Below are 23001 nucleotides of genomic sequence, written 5' to 3'. Positions count from 1 at the left end.
AGCCTGTGCAGTAACCATAAAAAAGTACGTGGAAGAAAACGTGTCCCAGACATCCAACACGACCATCAAGTATTTCATGAAGATGCTGAGCAGCGTCAGCGAGACCCTGATCTTCATCTTCATGGGCGTGTCCACCGTGGGGAAGAACCACGAGTGGAACTGGGCCTTCGTCTGCTTCACCCTGGCCTTCTGCCTGATCTGGAGGGCGCTGGGTAATGAGCACGTGTCCCCTGCGTGAGCTCTGGGGGTCGCGCGAGGAGAGATGGGCCCTTTCTCCCGCCCCTCCCCTTTGTGGCCGCTGCTGCTCCTTCTCAGTCTTCAGCTCTTGTCTTTCTTATCTCCTTCCTCCACCCCCTCGCTCTCCTGGGCCTCTCCCTTCTCCTGTTTCTCCTCCTCTCCCCTCATCCTGACATACTCTTTCCTCCCCGGAGTATTTTCATACGTTTGCTTTAAGTGGAATTAACCTCTCTTGGCGTCTCTGACTCCAAGAGCCCAGTGATGCGAGGCAGGAGGAGGAATGCGGGCAGGATGGTAGGAAAGGGACCTGTTCGGAAATACTTTGCCCTGAAACAGAAGCCCAGAAAATGCGCCTTCACGTTCCTGTGTCCTGGCCTCACACAGTCTGTTTCCTTTGGTTTTGTTTTTCTTCTCAGGTGTCTTTGTCCTGACCCAGGCCATTAACTGGTTCCGGACGATTCCCCTGACCTTCAAGGACCAGTTCATCATTGCCTACGGTGGGCTCCGCGGGGCCATCTGCTTTGCACTGGTGTTTCTCCTTCCTGCTGCCGTGTTTCCCCGGAAAAAGCTGTTCATCACGGCGGCAATAGTGGTCATATTCTTCACTGTCTTCATCCTGGTGAGTGGAGCTCGGTCTCCCGGCAAAGTCTCTCGCTTTATCAGGAGGAAACAGGGTCACGCAGGTGATCATCGTGAACTCCTTTTACATGATGCCAAGGTGACTTGAGGCTTAGGTAGTTAGGAAATGAGGGAAAATGGTGTTTCCTCACGTCACTGGATTGTGCAGGGGCCTGAGCGAGTCCAATTTGGTCACTTGGCTGACACAGAAGAATTACTGTTTAAGGAAACTCAGCTGTGTGAGCTGAGCTCCCTCCTGGAAATTTATGAGCTGCACTTGCTAATCCTCCGCATTTGTCTTCCTCTCTGACCTAGTAAGTGTGCTCATTAAATGCTGGTTGTGCGATGACCTCCCAGCAGCTCTTTGACGTGGGTTCACTGCTGAGCTGTGCGTCCCTTGAAACGATGGGAGGGGTGACTACACATTTAATATGGGGAGGTGGAGAGCTGTGGTAGGAGGGCGTGGGTCTGGGTCAAGATCCTGACTTTGCAAGTTCATCAACCCCTTTAAGTTAATTATCCAGCCCTTAGGAGATTCTGTTCTGCGGATAGTCATTTAGAAATTACGTCTGGGGCTCCTCTGTGTGCCAGCCAGTGCTCTGGGTGCTTAGGATCCACGAGTGAGCAAAACCCAGGAATATCCCCGACCCTGCAACGCTTCCATTCCAGTGAAAGTAAACAGAGTAAGTGAGGGAATTAGAGTCTGTTAGAGGGTGAGAGACGCCGGACAGTAGGAAGCTGTAGGGCTCAGGCCTGGTGAGGGTGGAGTCGTGTTACAATTCTGGATGGAATAGTCGTGGAAGGCAACAGTGAAAAACATACTTGAGTAGAGGTTTGCAGGGGGGAAAAGGATTAGCTGAGCCGAAGAATATTCCAGGCAAATGGAACTAAACACAAAGGTCTGGAGGCGGTGTGTACGTAGCCCACGTGGCCGCTGGAGGGCAGTGTGGTTTAGGAGAGAGGAGGTGAGGGAGAGTCCGGAGTCCTAGGTCATGTGGGGCAGCGGGGGCCGTCGGGCCAGTGTCAGCACGTTGGCTCCTGTCCAGGTGAAACGGAAGCATCCAAGTTTGGGGCAGAAGCGTGACGTGTTTTACTTGGTAAAAGGAGCCCCTGGCCGCTGTGAGAAGAGGCTGGTAAGAGGAAAGGGTACGAGTGGGAAAGGCAGTGTGGGACCCAGAGCAGTGATCAGGCAGGATGGCTAGAAGGGGCCAGAGTCTGGTGAATGATGGAGGCTGGGGGTGAGCCCGGGACCCCGACTCCAGAGGCAAGCTCAGAACTGTGGGGCGCTCTGCTGCCCCCACCCCCCCGCCCCCCGAGAGAGAAGACAGTATTACCCAGTTACGGTTAGGGATAGTTCCAGTTAGAGGGACACATACTAGTTTGGTTCAGACATCCCAGGTTGGTTTGAGTTTCTCAACGCAGGGAGATGGCGCCCCAGGGGTGGAGAGGACAAGCAGACTCCCTGCTTTCATCTTTTCACTGTGTGTTTGCAGGAACCTTGGAACAAGCATCCAATTAGCTGGTCTCACACGTCTGAGGCAGCGTTGTGGAGGGAATCCATTTTTTTTTAACTTTTCATTTTATATTGGAGCAGAGTTAACAGTGTTGTGTTAGTTTCAGGTGTGCAGCAAAGTGATTCAGTTCTACGTATACAAATATTCTTTATTTTTTTCAACCCAGTTTTTAAAAATTGTGGTAAAATACACATAACATAAAAATTACCACTGTAACAGTTTTAAAGGGTACAATTCATTGACATTAAATACATTTACAGTGTTGAGCAGCCGTCACGACTATCTAACTCCAGAACTTTTTCATAACCCCAGATGGAAATCCCATACCCATTAGGCAGTCACTCCTCCCTTCCCTTCGCCCAGCCCCTGGCAACCACTAATGTGCTTTTGCTCATCTGCCTGTTCTCTTTCTTCTTTTTTTATGTTTTTGACACTTTATTAAGGAAACTTTATTAAGGAAAATGTTCAAACATACATTAAATGTAAAGAGGATAGTATAACAAATGCCCCACGTTAATGACACAAGTTGTTTTTCAAACTCTGCTCGATATTATGTAAAAACCCAAATGGGAGAGAATTTGAAAAAGAAAGTGAATCTATTTTGCCTTGAGCCCTTTAATGTCTCCGGAGCAGCCTAGGGCAGAGTGCTTGAGTCTATGCCTTGTAACGTGAGACAAAAAAAAGACTGAATAAAAAGATGTAATTCCAGAGAGGACACGCAAAATGCAAGCTCAGGTTGTTTAGTTATTAGATTCGACAGACATAACATTGCACTTCTGCATTCAGAACAAACATCACATAGGGAAAAGAAAAATATTACAATAAATGTATACTGTTGTTCTTTGAATGTATGCGTACAGGTGGTCAATATAAGGCGTCATTTTTACACTCTTCGTATTTTGGCTTTTTGGAATCGTAACTCAGGCATAAGGTCTAAGTGAAGTTTTGATTCCCCACATTAAAGGACTACACACCCACTTTGGATGAGTGCTGTGTATATCAATAGTTAACATTGATTAAGAAAGTTTTTAATGTGACAGATTAACAACAGTAGTGGCAACAAACAAAATAGTTGTGTTGGCTCTGTTTGGTATTGTAAACGTAGCAAGTAAACCCTTCAGTGATGGAGATTTTTGGGGGGGTCCATATTCCGCATCTGCAAGCATGCCCTGTGGACAGTCTTCTGCTCTGATTAGGTTTAAGGATGACCCTGTGACACGCACTGTGACGCCCATGGGAAGAGGAATTGTGTGGTCCCACACCTCCTGTTCCCTTCCCTTCGCTGTGGTCTGCCCCATCCCCTCTCTGTGTGCAAAGACTGGAGACTAACGGCTATCACTTGGGTCCTTGACCTGACCCCTTTCCCTCCCGTTTCCTATCCCCCACTGGTCTTTAGGAGACGATGAACACACACATGCACAAACACACAAGTACACACACGCTGCCTTCAGAAAGGCTCTTTTTTCCAGAATACATCCATTATTAGGGGACTCAGGGAAAGGAGCCTGGGAGGAGAGACTCAGTGGGTTCCAAACATAGTAGAAACAACTAATTATCATCCATGCCTACAATTTTGCCTTCTGATGAATAGCGATGCATTCTTCTCCAAATGACAACTTTTATGTTGATGGACCTATCATTAAACATTAAAATGCCTTTCCCTCTTATTTTAGTATTTCTTGTAGGAAGCATTTTAATACTTCCATCCTGATACTCTTGAGTTAGCACCATCTTCTAAAGCAGAATTTCCTGTGACGCGTGGCTTCCTTTTTGATACTAAGATTTATAATGAGAATTTTAACGTTCCTTGAATCACGTTGATAATTAAAGTAGCCTCTTGATGAAGCCATTAACATCTTCCCGGAAAACAGTCTTACTTGGAGAATAGTGAATGAGTAAACGATTCCGATTCCTTGGACGTGTACGTTCGTTTTCATATAAATTAGATTGGTAATGATATAGAAAATATAAGCTATCTCTCTTGTTTTAAAATGATATTCAAGATTGAGGCAGGGTAGAATCCAGCGGTAGAAAGCACAGACATTGGAGTAGGCTGTTCTGGGTTAGTGTTCTGGCCCAGCTCTTGATAGGATCTGTGAGCCTCAGTTTGCTTTGCTCTAAGGTCTGAATCATGGTACCTCCCTCCCAGGCAGTAGAGAGGAAATATGTATGTAAACACAATACCTGATGCAAGGTTTTAACCTGATGATTTGCTCTGTTTGCATTATAACATTAAGTAAAATGATAATAGGAGAAAGAAAAACTTAATTCCTTTCAATGTATTTCAGAGCCCAATACTTATTATTCAGTTAGTCCCTATAATTATAGGGTGGATCCTCACAATTCTGGAAATTCATTGAGTAGTTGAGGAGAAGTCCATCACGGAGCACGGTTGACTGGAATTCCAAGGGCGGAGTCTCTTTTTGCCTCCATCATAGATTAGTGTTGTAATCTGCTGTTAAGTCATTGTCCGAAACTGACGAGTCTGCATTTCACCCTACTTGCAAGGTAGCAAGCTCCTCCTTGAATACTTTTCTGGTTCTCATCCCATTTACCCCATTCTAAAATAAACATTGTGTGTACAGCCAGATTTATGGTCTCTGTGGTCAAGTTTGGAATGTGGAAAAGCCTTATATAGGATAGCATAGCAATGACAGTAATATTTTTTAATGAATGAAAACAGTTTCTTCAAGTCTTTCTGGAAATTGCCTGCCTGTTAAATCAGCAAAGAAATAGAAAGCTGTTCCCCACCGCGTGCCCTCACCCCCCCCCCCTTTGTTTTTTGCAAAATTTAATTGCAAAAAAACAAAAATGAAAGAAATCATTTTCTTCCAAAAGAACGGACCCAAAGATGCTCCTTCCTCAATCGGGCAGCAGTGCCTTTTACTTTCTCACTTTACTGGGAGCAGAAGGGTGAGGGTGGGCAGAAAGCAGAGATGGCGGAGGGAAAAAATAAAGCTTACCTCGCTGTCATTCTTCCCGGGCTGCTGTGTAACAGTTCCCCTCTGCCAGGCCTGACTCTGGGGTGTTGTGTTTATTGCGCTAAAGCCAAATGAATGGGTAAAAATTTAACTTGTGCTTTGCAAATATGTTTTTCATTGGTTTGATGGAAAACTAAGGGGTTTCTTTGTTTTTTCACCCACATGGATGGTAACAAGCTGTTTTTCTAAGCCTTGTCAGGCTGCTCCCCAGGTGACAAAAAATGAGGAATTTTGCAATGTGGTAAAATAAGGTGCATTTTCAAAAGTATTCCTTTTTTTTTTTTTTTTTTTCCTGTGTCCTCCAACCAGAGACCCAGGCTCTTAGAATATAACATCCAGCTTGGGGAACTTAATATGACATTCGGATGCCATGTACTCTCCCTCCAAAATAGATGGATTGAGGAAGGAATGAACAAAGAGAGGGAGAGAAAGTAAGGCAGAACCTATCAAATAATTCCATTTGAGCACAGCATGACAACTGCAAATAATTCTAAGAGAGAATGGGGACTATTAAAAAGGAACTGCTTAAATAAATACTTCTTTTTGGGGTTTAATTTAATTAAATTAATTAATTTTTTTATCAGAGTATAGTGGCTTTACAATGTTGTGTTAGTTTCTGCTGTACAGTGAAGTGAAACAGCTATATGTATACATATACCCCTCCCTCTTGGACCTCCCTCCCCCCATCCCACCCATCTAGGTCATCACAGAGCACCAAGCTGAGCTCCCTGTGCTGTACAGCAGGTTCCCACTAGCTAGCTGTTTTACACATGGTAGTGTATATATGTCAATCCTAATCTCCCAATTCATCCCGCCCCTCCTTCCCCCCCGCCCCGCCCCACCGTGTCTACACGTCCGTTCTCTATGTCTGTGTCTCTGTTCCTGCCCAGCAAATAGATTCATCTGTACAAATATGTATTTTTAAATGAGACGTGCCATTGCATCTCATCCATACTTTTATTAATTATAAACTTAATTACGTTATAGTTTTAGAAACTCGACTTGACCTGGGCTCTGGGCCACACTTGCTTCCTGTAGTGGATCAGTTTTGTTTTATTTATTCTAGGTTATCCGTCTAGTGGAAGAAATCAGCTTAGTGACTGGGGCAGGCCCCGTGTCCCATCTTTACCTTTATGTCCTATATTTACAAATATAAGGCACTCACTTATTATTAACTGAATGAATACCTGGTAGAGAAAAGCATGTGAAACAACACTTAGTATCCTCAGAACACATTGTGTCATTTTATAAATAGCACTGACTTTGTTGGTTTTTTTTTTTTTTTTCCTGGAGCTATTATTAACCCAGAGGCTTCATGGAATCAGAAACTCAGTGAAATCACCCATCACTGTAAACCACATGTTGACACCTATTTTCATTTACATAAGTTAAAAATTACAGAATATGTGTTGATTGGAAAATGGTTATCACCTCCTATGTTATTTCAAAGTGGCAGACTGAACTACAAGCAGAACACAAGGTGCGTCATGCCAAACTTGCTCAAAATCATTCATGTTTTAGAAAGTGAAAGTGAAGCTGAAAAATGCCCAGAGCTGGACTGATGGAACAAAATTAGTGACCTCCTTTACAAAATGTGTGTGTGTCACAGTTTATATTATCAGAAACATTCTTAAAGACTTAAAGACATGCAGAGAGGTGAGCAAGGAACCAGTCATGTCAGGGAGCATCTCTCAACATATCCACCCCTCCCCATAAATCCAGTAATCCCTCCTGGTCATGAATTCTTCATGCCAAGTGGTGGCAGCCATCGACCAGCCAGGCAAGAAACTTGGGGATCTTCCTGGACCCCGCATTGTCACCCCCTCCTCCCTTGGCCTATTTTAGGGCCCGTATCACATAATTTTAAACATAATAGCGATAGTTTGTTTTGGGAGCTGTTAGTTCCCCATCATTCTCCTTTCTCTAAATTTTTCTGGTTCCATTTACTCTTCCAGATTAATTTTGAACATTTTCTCAACTTCTAAATATTCACGTTTCTTAAAAATCCTTTGGAATATGTTATCGCAATTGTATTGCACGTATATTGAGATAAAATTGCCATCATAATATTGTTAACTAATCCCACCTAGGAACTTTCTGTGTTTTTTTCAAACTCAAATCTTTTTAATATCCCTTAATTACATTTTACAGTTCTCTTTGTAAAGGATTTTTGTGCATTTCATGATAGGATTATATAATGTATTATGTACTTCTGTAGAGAGTATAAAAGTATGTGTGTGTGTATATATATATATTTTTAGTATCCATATAGTATAATATATAATATAGTAGTATATACTAGTATTAAATATATTCTCTCCCGTTCTGTCTCTCACTATACATGTATGTTTCATTGCTATTTTGTAGGTGTTTATTCTGTTTTTTTTTTTAATTAGTATATGGGATGGATTTGTGTATGTTCTTTTTATGTTTAGTCACTTTATTAAACTTTCTTGTTATTTTTAAATGAAAAAGATTGTTGTCGATTTTTTAGGACAAAAACTAGGTCATCCTTGAGCAACAAAAACCTTGTCACTCTATTTTCAGTACCTATGCTTTCCCCTCTGTCTCTTCCTATTTCATTGACCAGGACAAGCATTGTGGAACAGCAGGTTGGGAGTATCCTTGTGTTGTTCCTACTTCTAACGGAAATGCTTTTAATGTTTCATTATTAAGTCAGATGTTCACTAGAGATTTCTGGCAGATATTTTTTAATATATTAAGGATTTTTTTCTCTTCCTGGCTTACTAAATAGCTTATGTTTCTCCCCATTTCCCAAGTGCCCTGTGAACATGCCCAAACCCACACTGGTTCCTTTCTCACGGACGGTCCTGTGCTCCTGTTAGGTCTCTGCTAGGTTCTGCTTCCAACAACTTATAAGACTCTGATCCAGGGTTCCCTTTTTTTTTTTTTTTTTTTTTTTTTTTTTGTGGCCGCTCAGCATGTGGGATCTTAGTTCCCCGACCAGGGATTGAACCCATGTCCCCTGCAGTGGAAGCACGGATTCTTAACCACTGGACCACCAGGGAAGTCCCAGAGTACACTCTCTTAAGGACTGTATCGTGTTGCCTTTCTAAGAATTGTAATAAGTAACATTTATTGACCACTTACTGCAAGGCAGGTAATCTTCTAAGGTCTTTGTATGTATTAGAATGTTTAATGTTCACAACATACTTAACATATGAGGAGAAGGAAGGCTTTGCGTAAAGTGTCAAAACACCCCGCGTCCCCTGCATCGGCAGGCGGACTCTCAACCACTGCGCCACCAGGGAAGCCCCAGGGTTCCCTTTTGCAGAGCCTTCCTTGACCCATTCCCTGTGTATCTCTCTCATTCCTCCTGTGCCTGCTTTGTAACTGGTTTTGTGCATATCCTTCTCCTCATAAGACTATGAAGCCCTTGAGCTGAGGTCCTTAAGTATCCATCCCTGTGTCCCAAATGCCGGAGCCGCCGACATGTACGCCATAAAAGCTCAATTAAAATTGTTTAATAGATTAATGAATGAATCATTGAGATGTTTTCTATGAATAATACAAGTAGGTGATTCCTCTGAACTGGATAATACTTTATTATTTTTTAGAATTACTTTCTATTTCTTAGAATTACATAGAATTAACGCTTTCCATTCCTTGCATCCTGTCCACTGTTTTGCTTCTAGTAGCAGGTTTGGGGACATGGCCCTCTGAAGATACGCCAGCTGTTAGAGAGGAAGAAGAAAAAAAAAAAAGTAACAAAACGTTACATATGCTGTGTTGGGTCTTGGGGTCGGGGTATCTTTGGTCAGTTATCACAGTTCAGGAGAATAGAAGTTATTCTTGAATTTGACAAGAAGTTTCCCCTCTCATCCTTGTTTTTCTGTGCAGGGAATAACTATCCGACCGCTGGTGGAGTTCCTTGATGTTAAGAGGTCCAATAAGAAACAGCAAGCTGTCAGTGAGGAAATCCATTGTCGGGTAGGTGTTAATGTATCCATAGTGTAACAATTTAAATGGTCAAAGGGAGAATTATTGGATAAAGTCAGACTGCTTGACACCATGGTGCTCATTTCCTGAAGAGGTAACTGGCAGAGGGTGAGGGGGGTGGGGTAGGATAGGGTGTGGACAGGGTAGGGTAGGGGGTGGACAGAGAAGGGCGTGAATTGGGGGTAGAATGAACACAGCCCCACGGAGGCTACACTCCTTCAGGAATACAGGAGTATCCACTTCCTTAAACCTGAAATGTTTCTACTGGAAGAGTATTACCATATTTCATATTTTCCAAAATTATGAACAGGCTTTTTTATTTATTTTTAACTTTTTATTTTATATTGTAGTATATGCGATTAACAACGTTGTGATAGTTTTAGGTGCACAGCAGAGCAACTCAGCCATACATATACATGATGAGAAAAATAATCTATGAATTGCCTAAGATTGATATGACAAACATCTCATCAATTTGTTCGAAGATGAATTGTTGTTTTATTGTTTATTCAAATGAACAAAAAGCAAAAACTGTCAGGGTCGTTGAAGTTTAAGCTTGATATTAAGAGAAATTTCTATAATTAGAATTTCTATAGATAAAATGTTTACAACTACAAGTAGAAATAGGAATTAGAATTTCTGTAAATAGAAATTACTAATTTTTATAAATAGAAATGGAAATGGCTGATTTGAGGTAAAATTAATCAGCCTGCTTTTTCTGTTTTAGTTTTTTGATCATGTGAAGACCGGGATTGAAGATGTTTGTGGACACTGGGGTCACAACTTTTGGAGAGACAAGTAAGAAGACCTTTTGCCATTATTTTATTACGTGGCTCTGAATCAGTCTGGAAGCAGGACATGGTTTTTTTTTTGAACAGGAAAATCAATTCAACAAATATTTATTGAACACTTACTCAGTGCAAGCCATGGTCTGTATATTAAAAAGAAAAATGGTATGGCCTTGAGGTGGTGGAAAAACTAAAAACATGGTTCAACCAATTTGTAAGTGCCTGGGACAGTACAGGGAGCAAGTAAGGCTCCATTGGAAGCAGGGCATATTGACTTGTGTTATTTTTCAGAGTTTCAAATCTTTCCTGTTGTGCCATAGTATGTCCTTTAAGGTAAAGTTCAGCTGTAATAGAGACCTGGAACAATAGTAACTTTAACAAGATAGAAGCTTATTTCTCTTTTATGTAAATATCAGGTAGGCAATGCACCTTTAATAGATGAGCTACACTCCACAGATTCCTCAGGGTTCCAGAACCCTTCCATCTAGTTGATTCCACCAAGAACCTCCATTTTCAAGGTTGCCTCTTAGACCAAAATGGCTGCTGCAGCATTAGCCATTGTGTACACATTCCAGGAATAAAGTCAATGAAGAGACAAAGAATATGTACTAGCTTCCTCCTAACCAAAGTTATCAGAAATTCCACACAGTTCTTCCAGTTGAATCGCATGGCCTGGCCTTGTATGACCTGGACTAATTATATGGGCGGCCGAGGAATACAGTCTGTTTGGTTAAAAACTGGGGGCTCCATTACTATTTATTCTCCCATACATGTTGAGGGGCTTTGTCAAATGCAGAACTCCAGAGCACCTGAGGAGATACATAGACTCGCCAAAATAACAAATATTTTTAAAGCTACACTTCTCTGGAAGATTATGTGCAGTTTCATAGATGTGTATCTCTCTCTTTCTCTATTTATATATGTGTATATATGTATGATAATTAAGATTCAGTGCCTCTCTTCAAGGATCTCATAGTTGAAATACAAGAGGTAGACAGGCCAGGCAGAATTAGGTGCATACTTTAATATATTCTGAAATACAGACTTATGGGATCAAGAAGTAAGAATGGATTCAGACAGCAGGGTTAGGGCCAGTGGGGTGCCAGAGGAGCCAGCTCGCATGGGCTGGTGGGAGCTGACTGTGTGTATCTCCTCCCTGATCTAAGTTCAGTGCCATCTACGTTGGTGACTTGAATCAGCCATGGTGAGAGTGTGCCAGGTGACTGACAAATGCTACAAATCAGGGCCTCTTTTTTTCTCAGAAAGTAATTTGTTAATGTTCACAGGCACATCACTGGCTGGGAAAGCCTTCTGAAGGCATGCATTTCAGCTGGTCCCTGAAGAGAGATGGACAGGCTCCAAACTGTACTTGGTGGATCCTTATCACCCTCTTGTGTTTTCTTTTCTAACTTGCTAACAGATCTTCCCCACTGCTGAAGTTGACCAACCTACCAATTCATGTAATTGAACATAAGTGCATTTTTGAGTGCTTACTGTTTGCTCACATGTTCTGACATGATACTGGAGTACATGAAAAGTGCAAGCCATAGACTTGGGACTTTAAAATTTTGCAATATAATAAAGGCAACAAAACAGTCATACAGGAAACAGGTGTGTGTGTGTGTGTGTGTGTGTGTGTGTGTGACATTGGTAAGTAATGAGTTGCAGAGACTATAAGTGATGACACAACCTTTACAAGCCTGACCACATTGTTTACTAATGTAGAAAGGCCCCTTGGATCTAGCCTGACTTCATAACTAAAGGAAAAATATTTTGTTTGTACGGACAGAGTACCCAGTTAGCCAGATGGGGGCACATAGTAATAAAATAAAGCAAACTAAATTCTCCATTGTAAAAGTATGAAACAAAAGGCCATTTATCTTGGGCAGTATTCACTTTCTGGGAGGCAGGAGGTAGAGCAGAGAACCCTAGCTCTCTGCCTCATAACTTTCAATGTTACCCTGTTTTACGTCCCTGGGACCTTCCTTGTCTCCGCCTGTGATACAGGCTTTTCTGCCTCTTGTTCTCTGTTGTTTTCACAGACAAGCCTTTATCCATCTTCCGTCTCCCTTTCAACCCAACCGCTTTTCTTTCTCTCGCATCCTGTCAATCCTTTCCTGAAGTGGTGAGTGAGCATGGTAACCCAGAACAGTTTGTTCTTTTCCTGAGGGAAGATTGGACTAAGGATTTATCCCACTCCTTCTACCTCTGCAGGGGGAAACTGAGACGTGGTGTAAGAATCAGGTCCCCAGGCCCTGGGGCAGTGGTAGGTGATGGAAGAGGTGAATGCTGTGATCGTGTGGTTTGGTCTGGGACTCAGGTGAAGGACTGAATGTCAGAGAAAGTCCGGCTCCATCCTGTGTTCCCGGCAGAGACACTTTATATGTAAGTCTGTTCCAGGCAGACACCTACAGGCACCGGGCCAATTGGACTATGAATACTGGGTTGGCCAAAAAGTTTGTGTTTTTCCATATGGAAATACCCGAACGAACCTTTTGGCCAACCCAATACTAAATGTCTGAAAGGTAATAGTGTTACATGCCTAACATTTTTCTCTGCAGTGTATGTACTTTATTCAATAATTTTATAGACCCTTCCATATTTCCCTGCATGAAGGTTTTCCAGGTAAATTTCAAATAATTTCCTGGATTGTCAATCACACTGTACGTTGTAAGTAGAGAAGAGAAGTTACTATGGAGGGATTTGGTGCTGGCACAGGCCATTTTTAAAATCAGTTCTCCGATCTCATTTCTGGTCTGTACATAACTGTTGATGTTACTAAAAATGGCATAAAAAAACAAGTGATTGTTGGGTATCTTTCCCTTTCCTCTGAAATCCTTTTATTGTGGATTTAAAAAAAAATAAATTCATTTTATTTATTTATTTGGCTGCATTGGGTTTTGGTTTCTGTGCGAGGGCTTTCTCTGGTTGTGGCGAGCAGGGGCCACTCTTCATCACGGTGCGCGGGCCTCTCACTGTCGCGGCCTCTCCTGTTGCGGAGCATAGGCTCCAGATGCGCAGGCTCAGTAGTTGTGGCTCATGGGCCCAGTTGCTCTGCGGCATGTGGGATCTTCCCAGACCAGGGTTCGAACCCGTGTCCCCTGCATTGGCAGGCAGATTCTCAACCACTGCGCCACCAGGGAAGCCCTATTGTGGATTTTTAATGGTTCTGCCAGAGAATTCTTGAGTCATTTGATCCTTTGAGAACGAAATGAAAGGGTCATGCAGTAGGGAAGTTTCTCACATTTGGCAAAACTTGTCTAATGATAATGAAATAAGTCGCCTATGTGTAGCTTGGCACACATGAAAGGTATGGAAATGAAGCAAAGAAAGAAAGTGTACTGGGCTTCCCTGGTGGCGCACTGGTTAAGAATCTGCCTGCCAAGGCAGGGGACATGGATTCAAGCCCTGGTCCGGGAAGATCCCACATGCTGCGGAGCAACTAAGCCCGTGTGCCACAACTACTGAGCCTGCGCTCTAGAGCCTGCGAGCCACAACTACTGAAGCCTGTGCGCCTAGAGCCCAGACTCTGCAACAAGAGAAGCCACCACAATGAGAAGCCCGCGCACCACAGTGAAGAGTAGACCCCGTTCGCTGCAACTAGAGAAAAGCCTGTGCACAGCAACAAAGACCCAAGGTAGCCAAGAATAAATAAATTAAAAAAAAAAAAAAAGAAAGTGCACAATTCCTACACTACATAGATCAGATGTCATTGTCTTTAATGTTTATTCTTCCTTTTGTGGATCTCTAGTGGAAAGCTAAAACAATAATACTAATACTAATACTAATACTAATAATGAAAGTTTAAAAAGATGTTGTGTTGTTGCCAGGTGTCCTGGTTCAATGAGCTTCACATGAAATTCAAAATAAACTTAGAAAAAAGTAGACCCAGTGTTTCATGCAGTGGCCAGTCAATAGCAAAGCCCTTTCAGGATGAATCTGTACTTATTCTTAGCCCTCCAGTATTTGGAACAAAGGGCTAGCACCAAGAATGTGGGTTAGCATTGCTTCCCTTCATAGCACAGGTGTGCCTGTAAACCTCTTTGGGCTTATGGGGATCACTCTGATACATTAATTTTTTTCTCAACAAATACTTAACTGCATGCTGATTCACTTGAATATTGGCATAACACTTATGTAACAAACCAACCCAATACTCAGCTGCTCAAAGGAACAGTCACTTGTTATTAAAGTACTTGAGTCAGGAGGCTGAGAGTCAGTTGATCTGGGCTGGGCTTGGCTGATCTGGCCTGGTCTTGCTCCTGCTTCAGAGGGTTGGCCAGTCATCAGCTGATCCTGGCTGGCCTTTTCTGGTGTAGGTGGGGTGACTTAACTCTGCTTCATGCGACATCCACCTTTGTCCTGGGGCTAAGGAGTCACTCTACGTACACATCCTTCTCATGGCGATGTGGCAGCACAAGAAGTGAGCTTCAATGAACAAGCCCATTAATAGCCTCTGCTCTCATCATTGTGTCTGCTAATAGCCCATTGACCAAAGCAGGTGACATTATTGAGCTCAGTGGCAGGAAGCTGGACAGAGCAGGGCACCTCGGCCATGGCGGAAGGACACTGCCAAGTAACTTGATATGTTACAGGGTGTGGATCCAGAGAGGAATTGGGACCAGATGATCCAGTCTTCCTATGTGCTTACGGTGCACCTGGCACTGTTCTAGGCACTGGTGAGACAGGAAGACAAACAAAACAAAAAACTGCCCATATGGATCACTCTAGTGCTAGGAGACAGAAAATAAAATAAATGAATACATTATATAGCTTGTTAGAAAGTGATGAGTGCTATGGAGAAAAATATGTCTGGGAAGTAGAATAGAGAGTTCTGGGAATGCAATTCTAATGGGATGGATAGAAAAGGCTCTTTTGAGAAAACGACTTTCAAGGAAAGACTTAAAGAAGGTCTGTGAACGAGCCCTGCAAGTGTGCGGGGAAGAGTGTTCTTAGTAGAAGGAATAGTAAGTATAGGGGCCTGGAGGCGGTAGCAGAGCTGGCACATTTCCAGGACAGGAACGACCTCAGAGAGGCTGGACCTGAGTTAGAGCAGCACAGTGCTGAGAGGGGCAGGACCAAATGGTGCAGGGCCTCCAGGTCATTGTACTTTTACTCAAGTCAGGAGTTGCATGGTTTGACCTTCAGGATCACTCTGGCTTGTGTCGAGAATAGACCATAGGAACACAGTGGTAGAAGCACGGAGACCAACTGAGTCCCTGTTGCAGGAACCCATTGAGAGATGATAATGCTGGGACCAGGGTGATGGCAGGAGAAATGGTGAGAAATGGTTCGATTGTTGTGTGTATTTTAATGGTGGAACCGACAGAAATTGTTGATAGAATGGATGTGGGGTATTACTTTGCTAGAGCTGCTTATAGCAAAGTACCACACGGTGGTGGTTTAAGTAGAAATTTATTTTCTCATAGTTCTGTGGGCTAGACATCCAAGAGCAAAGTGTCAGTAGATTTGGTTCCTTCTAAGGCTGTGAGGGAAGGCTCTGCTCCAGGTCTCCTTCCTTGACTTGTAGTGTCTTTCTTTTTACTGCTTATTCACATGGTCTTCCCCCTGTACGTGTCTGTGTTCGAATTTCCTCTTATAATACACACACCAGTCACATTAGATTCGGGCCCACTAATGACCTCATTTTAACTTAATTTAAATACAGTCACATTCTGAGGTCCTGGGAACTAGGACTGTAACATATGAATTTTTGAGGGGACGCAGTTCAGGCCATAACATGGAATAGGGGAGGAGCAGGAGAATCAAAGGTGACATCAGGGTTTTTTACCTGGTGGAGTTGTCACTAGTTGAGATGGGGAGGACTTGGGAGAAGATCCTTCTGAGCATGCCAGGTTTGAGATGCCTATGAGATGTCCAAGTGGAGACGCTGACCAGGGAGCTGGACACTCATTTCTGGGGTTTGGGAGAGAGGCTGGAGTTGCAGACACAAATTTGGGAATTTTGGGTATAGAGATGCTATTAAAATTCACGAGGGGGCTTACCTGGTGGCGCAGTGGTTGAGAGTCCGCCTGCCGATGCAGGGGACCCGGGTTCGTGCCCCGGTCCGGGAAGATCCCACATGCCGCGGAGCGGCTGGGCCCGTGAGCCATGGCCGCTGAGCCTGCGCGTCCGGAGCCTGTGCTCCGCAACGGGAGAGGCCACGACAGTGAGAGGCCCGCGTACAGCAAAAAAAAAAAAAAAAAAAAAAAAAAAAAAAAAAGAAATCCCCGAGGCTGGACAAGACAGGAGAGTGAGTGGAGGTGGAGAAGGGGACCAGGACTGCACCCACTCCGACGTAAGAGGAGAGAAAGAAGGAAAAGAACCAACGCAAGAGGCTGAGAAAGCGGTAGGAGGGAACCCAGGGGACTATGGTGTCCTGGAAGACACTGTTTTAAGCAGGACAGGTCAGGAAGGACTAGCAGTTGACCACTGGGTTTATTTCGTGGGGGTCACTGATGACCTCAGTATGAGTAGCTTCAATGGACAGGTAGAGGCAAAAGCCTGATCTGTGAATGTTCAAGAGAGAATCAGAGGAGAGCAATCGGAGAAAGGGAGTATTAACAACATTTTTGAATAACTTTGCTGAAGGGGGAAGCAGAGACATAGGAAATGTAGAAATATCTGCATTTTAATCTATAATTAGTGAGTATTAGATACATGTATGTTGTGGCTATATACAGAAATATATTAATATGTGCTCTATATATACATATATATTCAGGTTTGCACATGTAAAAATAAATATAATGATCAGACTAACTAAACACTGCTATTGAATTTCTTCCCTGGGAGTAGTGGAAATGATTTTATTGGTAAAACCAGGTTTTTCTTCTTAATCCATGGCGTGTTAATTAATCAAAGCTTTTCTTTTCTTTATTTCTAGGTTTAAGAAGTTTGATGACAAGTACCTGCGGAGGCTTTTGATTCGGGAGAACCAACCCAAGTCAAGCATTGTGTCTTTATATAAAAAGCTTGAAATAAAACATGCCATTGAGATGGCAGAGACGGGAATGATAAGTACTGTCCCTTCTTTTGCATCTCTGAAGTAAGTCCTGTTTTGCAAATGAAAGTTAGTATTACTAAGTATGTCTTTATAGTTTTGTGAAACCAGTAATAACAGCAAATTTGACTTATTTCCTAACATGATTCCTTAAGACCTCACAACAGAACAAGATCCTGGTTAAAACGTGAAAGCCTGGAAATGTGTCCATTATGTTATGTTCTGTCACGTCACATCACACCATGTTGTGTTATTGCAGAGTGGACCAGTCAGAAAGTACTTTGTCATGTTTAGGATGATTATGCCTTTATGATATTTGCTTTGGGCAATTCAGTGTGTTCTGAAAGTAAAGCCTCTTTAGCAAGCATTTTGAAATGGAATATTTTAAGGTATGTTATAATTTGCAATTATAAATATGCATGTAATTACAAAGCTATTTCCTCATGGATTATTTGCAGAGTCATAGTTTAAGTCTTGGAAAGAACATCAGTGTTCATCTCGTGCAGCGGTTCTCAACCCAGGCTGTACATTAGAAATACTGTAGGAGCATTTAAATAATACGTATGCCTGCCCCCGCCCCACCCCCCCCGGCCCCGGCCCAGACCAATAAAATCAGGATCTCTGGGGTTGAGGCCCAGGTATAGGTTTATTTATAAGTATATAATAAGCATATGGAAGTTTCTAATATTCATCCAGGATTGAGATGCATTGACCTAATTTTAAAAATGAGGAAATGAAGACCCAGAATGTAAAGAGACTTAAAAGTCTTACAGCAGAGACTCTTACAGCAAATCCATAGCAGAACAGTAAATACTGTTAGCAAATTAGCAAACGAGTTTATCATGTAAGCATCATTCCTCCTCTACACAAAAATGACAGATTACGGGTTCCACTGATTTCTTCTTTCACTGATGAGCCTGAAGCTCCTTTAAGCTAAATGTCACCTAAATCAAAATGCTATATCTATGGGACGGTTGAAATGAGAGAGGAAGCTCCAAATCACACCCAACCATATAAACTATGATTTTTACTAGGACTATAGTCCCCTATAAAAACTGTGGTAGTTTACACAATCCAGAATAAAAAGAAGGTAGTGGTCAGGATGGCTCAGACATAAAGGCATTATACTGAATTGGAAATAGTGGTGCTTGAGCAGAATGACTGATTTATAGTCCCAGCTCTGCAAATTACTCACTGTGTGACCTTAAGCTGGTCCATCTGTTTCCCTGATGTTGACTTTCTTCAAGTAGAAAATGGGGCTAGGCTTGATCCTACAGTTTACTCTAGCTTTACAATTTATGATCTTTCTTATGCACTGTTCCTTTTGTGCTTGCAGCAAGCAGTAATTCAACTATCCAGCTTCTCAAAAGGGAGCCATTGCCTTTGTGGTCATAGAAGGAGGAAATCTCACTTTTACCTGTGTTCACAGTTCATTTTGAAGCCAGTGGTAGAAGCCAGTAAAGGCAAACGTTTAGGGTTAGGGAAAGTAGGTAACAAAATTAATGGATAGCTACATAGCTGGGTAAATGATTGCCATATTGACCATTCCACCTCTCCTGAAATGTTTTCTTTCGAGGAAGGTAGAAGCAAAAAAGGGAGGCAATGGGGAGTCATATTTCTGGCAATAATGAACTGAGGGCCAGACCAACTACCTTCTGAGAAAACTAGAGGAAAAAGGACAAAATATGTTTTGTCCAAAATATATTTTAAATATCTGCTTGAAAGCTGGAGAGTATTCTTAGAGTGAGGAATTTCTTGGCCAGAAGTCAAAAAAGAGGGAGGTTCAAGAGGATAGAACTGGTATTTGTTGCCATTTTCTCTCTGGAATACAGAGAATGTATCTGAGACTCTAAAAAGCTAAAACAGAGGTTCTGACAGACTAATTGGTCTTAGAGAATAAAATGGGAATTCAGAACCTACGAAGAAGGAGGAGCATTTGTATGTACTCAGCTCTAGGTTTTTCCTTCAAAATCCTACACCTTAACCCTCAAAGGAAAGAAGGCCAGCCTAGAATTATCTCAATTCATGATTGTTTAAATCATCAGAGACTGAGATTGCCTCTATCTCAGCTGCTCAAGAGAAGTAAATTTAAATCTTCTCTGGAGGAAGTAATATTGTAAAGAGCGTTAAACTATCTCCATGATTTTTTTAATATATAATGTCTAGCACTCAATCCAAAATAACCAAGCATATGAGTAGACAAGGAAATGTGACTGAAAACATTGAGAAAAAGATCAACAAAACATAGAGTAATAATAGGCACAAAGGGGATTCAGATAATTGATTTATCAGACAGTGACTTTAAAATAGAAATAATAACGTGTTCAAGGAAAGAAAAGGGCATTGACACTTTTGGCATCCTCATGGAGATTATATAAACAAAAAATATCTAAGTGGAATATTTGAGCTAAAAATAAAGTAACTAAATTTAGGATCTCATTTGATAGGTATAAAAACAGATTAGACACAGCTGAAGAGAGAAGTGATTAATTGGAAGATAGGACAGAAGGAAATAACCAGAATGAAGAACAGAGTGAAAAAGAGATGAAAAAGAAAGTGAGAAATATATGGGATAATTTCATATATATATATATATATATATATATATATATATATATATATAGTGAAAAGTTCCAGGAGATGAGAGAGAAATTGGTAGAAGCAATATTTTAAGAGATAATGACTGAGAACTTCCCCAAATAGATAAAGGATATGAACTGTGACAACCCCAAGCAGATTAGATAGGGAGAGAACCAAATGAGATACCTGCTAGTAAAACCACAAAAAGTCAAAAATACAAAGAGAAAATCTTAAACATACTCAGAGGGAAAAAGAGACTTATTTTCTTCAAAAGAGAAAAAAAACCTGGCAACTGTTTTTTCAGCAAAACCAGTGGACACCATTGGTAGCTTCAAAAATTCTGAAAAAATGTGACTGAACCTAGAGCTCCATATCCTGCTAAAATATCCTTCAGAAAAAGTCGAGTTAAAACTTAGGAACTTCTTGCGCTTAGGAACACTAGACAGAACTTCAGAGCTATACTTGGGGACCCTTTAGAACAGCAAGATCACCAATAAAAAGCACAAAAATGTGAAAAACATGGCACTAAATAGGCTGTGAAAAGGACATTTTTTTTTACAGCATGAGAGCTGAGACAAGGGGGCAGATGAGTTAGGCCTCATTTGGGAACGTGCATGCCCAACAACTCAAGTTTTTCTCCGCTTTGCACATGTCTGTGAATGACTGGGACAGTGCGATGAGTACTGATAATGTGCTTATAAATTTTAGCAAGTAGTTGAGCTTGCAAATATGGAATCCCTGAATAATAAGGATCAATTGTATGTACATACATATTATAAATGGTGTCTTTGTAAATGTTTCTAATGAGGTATTTAAAAGAATAGGCCATAATAGCAAAATGCAGCTAAAGTTTTTGTTGGAAAAAAAATCCTATATTAATTTATGGAGTATTAGAAATAATAAAGTGATAGCATTGCAAGCTACTCTGGTCTTTCCTCCTTAAATAATTGCATGAATAGACCCTGAAAAAACTTGTGCATGATTAAACTTGTATGAATGATTTTGACACTGAAATCAACGTTTTAGATTTTTGAATTATTTAAAAATATTGAATAATTCCTAAGTGTTATTCTTTAAGATTCTTCTTCTTCTTTTTTTTTAAAAAATAATTAATTAATATTTTATTTTTGGCTGCGTTGGGTCTTCGTTGCTGCGCATGGGCTTTCTCTAGTTGCAGCGAGCGGGGGCTGCTCTTTGTTGTGTTGCGCAGGCTTCTCATTGCGGTGGCTTCTCTTGTTGCACAGCACAGGCTCTAGGCGCGTAGGCTCAGTAGTTGTGGCTTATGAGCTCTAGAACTCAGGCTCAGTAGTTGTGGCCAATGGGCTTATTAGTTTCTCTGCGGCACGTGGGATCTTCCTGGACCAGGGCTCGAACCTGTGTCTCCTGCATTGGCAGGCAGATTCTTAACCACTGTGCCACCAGGGAAGTCCCAAGATTCTTCTTCTTAAATGATGATATTATATCTCTAAGAAAGAAAATTAATGAATTTGATACATGTTGACTAGTAAAATATTTTTTTCTAAACTTTCACAGTGACTGTCGTGAAGAAAAAATAAGGAAGCTCACACCTGGTGAAATGGATGAAATTCGAGAAATATTATCAAGAAATCTCTATCAGATCCGTCAGCGAGTAAGAATAATTTATTTAGCAAAATATGTATTTGCCTTTGGCTAAAAATATACCTTCAGATTAGATGCTGTCCAGTAACAGTGGCTGTTGTCCCACCGTCATGCACCCTCAGCAGGTGCCACACCAGACACTTCCTTCCCTCAGATCCACCCCAGGGTCTGTCCTTTTAGGGTACTGCCCTCCTCCCAGACATCTTGGTCAAGGCTCTAAGCTGGAGACCCAGGGAGCTGGGAGTTCTGCTACCAAAGGATTGGAGATTAAAAAAAAAAAAAAAAAAAGTGTGTTATCTAATGGTGAAGAAAGCAATTGATTGCTCTTTTAAAATTTTTTTAATGAAATAGCTGTATTGCTTAGAAGAAGCCTTTTAAAAATGTATTTAACCTTCTTTGTTGTTCATAAAGTGCAATCATTTCTTCCTTTCCTGTATCTTCTGAGTCACTTCCTTCAAACCATTTCCATTTTTAACACCTCGTTCTCATAGTTTGCTAATAATACAGTTAACAGTGCATACAGTTTGCCAAGCCCCATTTCTCTGCATCGCGTGTATTACCTCTTTTAATCCTCTAACAAGTGGTGGTATTATTGTCTCCATTTTACAGATAAAGAAACTGAGGCACAGTGAGGTGAAGTGGCACAGGGACACAGCAGTTGTCAGGGGTCCCAGTCACTCACATCAGGGTCATTTCTGTGGCTTCTTAGCTGGCCTCCCCACAGACCAGCCCGTTCCATCCAACATTACGGCTGCTCCATTCTTTTCCTCAAGCCCCTTTTAACGCAGCATCCTCCTATTTAAAATGAGACAAAGCAGTCGTGGCTTTCAGGCTAAACTAACTATTCTTTCAGCCTTTGGGATCTATTTTCAAGTTCCCCTTTTCTACCTCTCCTTCAGCCACCCAGACACCCACGGAGGACAGGTCTGAATTCATTCCTTGGACTGTGTTGCTCTCCCCTGTGTCTCCACTTGGAATGTCCCACTCCTTCCTGTCAGTCCATCCATATTCTCCGATTTTTAAGGTTTCCCCAACACCCTCTATATTGTTCCCAGACCTGTCTTTGAATGGGATAATAGCACTTAGAGCTCCTACAAGCCTTGCAGTTTTAGTACCTCCTTTCATGATTTAGTATTATTTTGTTAGCTTTCAATGCCCAACTAGATAGCCAGTTCCTCAAGGCAGGAACTGAGTGCTGTTCTGCATTACTTCTTTTTATCTCTGCTAGGTCTGATATAGTTCTGGGGATAAGGATATTCCCAAGAAGTACACGTTATTTCTATCAGAAAACGAATTTAATTACTAAATATAATTTATTTTAGGAAGTGGATTTCTCTAGAGCTTGTAAAACTAAAAATATTATGCCCTGGACAGCCCTTGTTTATAAATCGTATGGCTTCAAATACCAGGACGTGATCATTACTGAGGGAGCCAGCAGCTTTTCTCAATTTGAAAAGAAGAAATGTTCTTGACTTAATAGAGGGTCATGGTGCCACCAAGTGGCCCAAAGTGGTTGGTTTCTATACTAGCAATTACTATTCAATAGGGAAGGTATGAGTTGACTTGTGTTTTTCCCCAGCCACTACTGATGGGTAAATACAGACAGGGTACTTCAAGGTAGTCGAAGGTGCTTGATGAATTCGATCGTTTTCTCATCTATAAAGATCACACTTTTTTTTTTTTTTTTTTTTTTTTTTTTT

At 41.7% G+C, this 23001-nt stretch overlaps 1 protein-coding gene across 1 annotated transcript in view; it reads left to right on the top strand.

The window, feature by feature from the left end:
* The window catches only part of SLC9A2 (solute carrier family 9 member A2), an 87673-nt gene that overhangs the window by 60998 nt on the left and 3674 nt on the right, over positions 1-23001 (top strand). Inside the window, exons 7-12 of the mRNA XM_007456840.1 lie at positions 52-212; positions 654-856; positions 9212-9301; positions 10038-10108; positions 16985-17146; positions 21215-21311. Of these exons, the coding sequence (XP_007456902.1) occupies positions 52-212; positions 654-856; positions 9212-9301; positions 10038-10108; positions 16985-17146; positions 21215-21311 (784 nt within the window). The remainder of the gene's footprint in view (positions 1-51; positions 213-653; positions 857-9211; positions 9302-10037; positions 10109-16984; positions 17147-21214; positions 21312-23001) is intronic.

The sequence above is a fragment of the Lipotes vexillifer genome, unplaced genomic scaffold, assembly GCF_000442215.2.
Source record: "Lipotes vexillifer unplaced genomic scaffold, Lipotes_vexillifer_v1.1 scaffold777, whole genome shotgun sequence".
In the NCBI taxonomy this organism is placed as follows: domain Eukaryota; kingdom Metazoa; phylum Chordata; class Mammalia; order Artiodactyla; family Lipotidae; genus Lipotes; species Lipotes vexillifer.
The sequence above is the reverse complement of the archived record's forward strand: the minus strand, read 5'-3'. Positions and strand labels throughout refer to the sequence as shown.